At 36.2% G+C, this 3,373-nt stretch overlaps 1 protein-coding gene across 1 annotated transcript; it reads left to right on the forward strand.

The window, feature by feature from the left end:
- Positions 1-1,515: 1,515 nt before the first annotated feature.
- On the forward strand, positions 1,516-2,508 carry LOC100345099 (olfactory receptor 4K15). Its single transcript, XM_017348380.4, has one exon. The coding sequence runs from the start codon at positions 1,519-1,521 to the stop codon at positions 2,506-2,508; it is 990 nt and encodes a 329-aa protein (XP_017203869.3). The 5' UTR covers positions 1,516-1,518.
- The last annotated feature ends 865 nt before the right edge of the window (positions 2,509-3,373 follow it).

A 3,373-nucleotide genomic window follows, 5' to 3' on the forward strand; every position in this document is an offset into this window, starting at 1 on the left:
ATCTTTGTTAAAATAAGAATGGGAATAGGAGAGGGAGGAGGAAGCAGTGGGGGGAGTGCAGGCAGGAGCAAGAGATGAGTGGGAAGAATAACTATGTTCCTAAATTTGTACATATGAAATGTATGAGGTTTGTGTACCTTAGATAAATGTTTCTAGGTAAAAAAATGAAGTATAGAGTTGTTATCTATCTCCTTGGGAGACTTTTCTGTGTTGTTCCAAAGAAGTTGCATGGCAAACACAAGTAGAATAGATTATCTTTGCACCAAAAGAAACTTATCTTGCAATTTCATTTCCCATGAGCTTTATAAAGTACCCTTAAACTTACAACTTTTTCTTATCTCAACTGTTAATTCCCATAATTGTTACTCTATTAATCTTAATTTTGCTAAGTGAGAAAGTACTATGTTGTTGGATATTTTTCAAAGAATGTATTTTATTTTATTAACTGACAGGTTTTAGTGAAAGCCTATAAATCATATATTCTAGTGAAAATTATTTCTTTTGGGATTCTTTGATCAGTGAAATGTCACAGTTGCCTTTTAAGTGATCTACTTTCCAACTCTAAACTCATTCTGATGTTGTATTTTGTGTTTATTGCTATTCTGTACTGACATATTGGCAATCTCAGTTTACTCATGTTTATATAGTGCAATGCTTGCTCAGGAGACTGTAACCAAAAGTGGTTATCATAACTTCAGAGACAATGTGTACTAAGCACTTTTAATAGTGTGATTGCTAAGCTTGTGTGATGGAGAAAAAGAGGCAAGAGGAGAGAGAATCAGAGTAAAAAAAATACAGGAAAAAAAGATAAGTATTTTTCTTTTAGATGTGACCTCTTACAAATTTTCTAAGAACTATAGCTGCTTGTTGTTAACTTTGACTGGAACAAGAAAAGCAACAGGGCAAAGAGGGTAGTACAAGAATTTGGAAACTTCACATCTCTTCTTAAATTAAGGCCTTTGTGATGTACATTCACTCTTTGCTTAGTACCAGGTTTAACCCACATATTTATTATAAAGATATTTGAAAGAATGTACATGTCAAAATTACTAATACATCATTTCTTAGGGCAGATGTTTGGCCTAGCAATTAAAATACCTGCATCTTCCACCAAAGTACCTGGGTTTGATACCATATTCCAACTCCCGACTCCAGCTTCCTATTAATTAGATCCTGGGAGGCAGCTTTGATGGCTCAAATGAATAGGTTCCTGTGACCTAGCTGGGAGACCTGAATTGCAGCCCTGGTTCCTGGCTCCTGTCCAGGTAAACCTCGGCCATTGTAAACATTTGGGGAGTGAGCCAGTTAATGGGAGCTCTCTGTCTCCCTCTGACTCTTTCTCTGCCAGTCAAATAAATAATAAATTAAAAATTAAAAGAAGAAATTATCTAATAGGATAATTCTGCAAAATTTCTATTTAATTTTCAGAACACTTTGGGATTTCAGTCTACTTTTCTGTTCTTGTTAATAATCCTTTAATGTTTATCTTTGTAGGCATTTCTCTTATACCCTGAGACTATGGACGAGAGAAACTATTCTAGGGTGGCTGAATTTGTGCTGCTGGGACTCTCCAGTTCTTGGGAGCTTCAATATTTCTTCTTCATTTTTTTTAACTTTCTGTACATCACCATTGTGCTGGGCAACTTCCTCATTGTCCTCACTGTGATTTCTGAACCTGCCTTGCATACTCCCATGTACATTATGCTCAGTAACCTTTCTGTTCTTGATGTTTTTCTGGCTACTTATGCCACTCCCAAGATGATCCATGATTTCCTTCACGAACCCAAGACAATCTCCTTTGAGGGCTGCATGGCCCAGATATTCTTACTCCATGTATTTGCTGGTGGTGAGATGGTGCTCCTTGTAGCTATGGCATATGACAGGTATGTAGCCATTTGCAAACCTCTCCATTATGCAACCATCATGAACTTAGGCAAGTGTACAGGCTTTGTGGTAGGCTCTTGGGTCATTGGGGTTATTCACTCCCTTAGCCAGTTAGCCTTCACTGTAAACTTGCCTTTCTGTGGCCCAAATATTGTGGATAGCTATTATTGTGACCTTACTTTGGTTATCAAACTTGCCTGTACAGATACTTACATCCCTGAAGTGCTCATGCTTTTGGACAGTGGCCTGATGGGGATGACTTCATTCCTGCTTTTGCTGATCTCCTACACATTCATCCTGGTCACCGTGCGCCGCCATTTCTCAGCAGGTGTGGCCAAGGCCCGCAGCACTCTGACTGCCCACATCACTGTGGTGACCCTCTTTTTTGGGCCTTGTATTTTCATTTATGTGTGGCCTTTCAGCAACTTTCCAGTGGATAAACTCTTTTCTGTGTTTTCTACTATTTTCACACCTATATTGAACCCCATTATCTACACATTGAGGAACAAAGAGATGCAATCAGCAATGCATAAATTGAAGACTCAGTACATAAGTCCCAGGCTGTCTCTCCCAGGACTAGACTTGTTGAACTGCGCAGACAGGAGGAAAATTGAGGTCACATAGATTTTACTTTTTCTTATGTCTAGCACTTTTCTTAACAACTACTGTCCTTAAACCAATAGATTCAATATATGTTTTTGTTGAATATTGGTAAACTTACACACAATTACATATTCTCTAATCATATTTGTAATAGTGTTATCATTTAGAGCTATTAGCTTCTATTTATCACCTAAAATCAGCGATACAATGTTTTACAAATTATTTTATAATTGAAGCTGCATGGCACTAATTTTAAAAAATTTAAGCTGCACATTTATATTGGATAAATTGTGAACACTGTTTCCTTTATATTCTAAAATACTCCAAGTAATACATATGATGTAGTCTCACATTAAAAACCAATTCCATGAATATTCTTATGTGTTTTTACATCAAAAAAGTTTGTGCTCTTGATTGAAAAGATCCATGAATTAATTCAACATGAAAATAATACTTTTAAAAATTTGAGGTAACACTTTTCATTGTTATGTACCACCATGGTTTCCTCTAAGGTTATCTCATTTTAGAATGTCAGGTCCATATGAAATAAAACAAAGACAGACACTTACTCTGTAGAAGTATTATATTCATGTATGCATTCACTGTGTTATTAAACACAATTCATCCTGTTAACTTATTGCCATCATCCTGTGTTTTAAGTTGGTTGTACTTTCTTGGTATCAGCATTATGGTCAAACATGATCTGTATAGCAATGACTACTATTGATATCCCATCTACAGTTTTTCCCATAGTGTAGCAAGTATTTTTAAAGTCCATGGTGAGAGTAATTAGAGTTGTCAGTGTTCTTCTTTAAACACATTATCCTTGGGTCTCAAGGACTTAATCAAATCATCCTGCTCATTTTCAAAATACAAGTATTTCCTT

This window comes from Oryctolagus cuniculus, chromosome 12 (genome assembly GCF_051225735.1).
Source record: "Oryctolagus cuniculus isolate XC-2025 breed Fujian yellow rabbit chromosome 12, ASM5122573v1, whole genome shotgun sequence".
In the NCBI taxonomy this organism is placed as follows: domain Eukaryota; kingdom Metazoa; phylum Chordata; class Mammalia; order Lagomorpha; family Leporidae; genus Oryctolagus; species Oryctolagus cuniculus.

Excerpts from the sequence above, each read along its gene's own strand:
- LOC100345099 (XM_017348380.4), top strand. The coding sequence starts at position 1,519 with ATGGACGAGAGAAACTATTCTAGGGTGGCTGAATTTGTGCTGCTGGGA.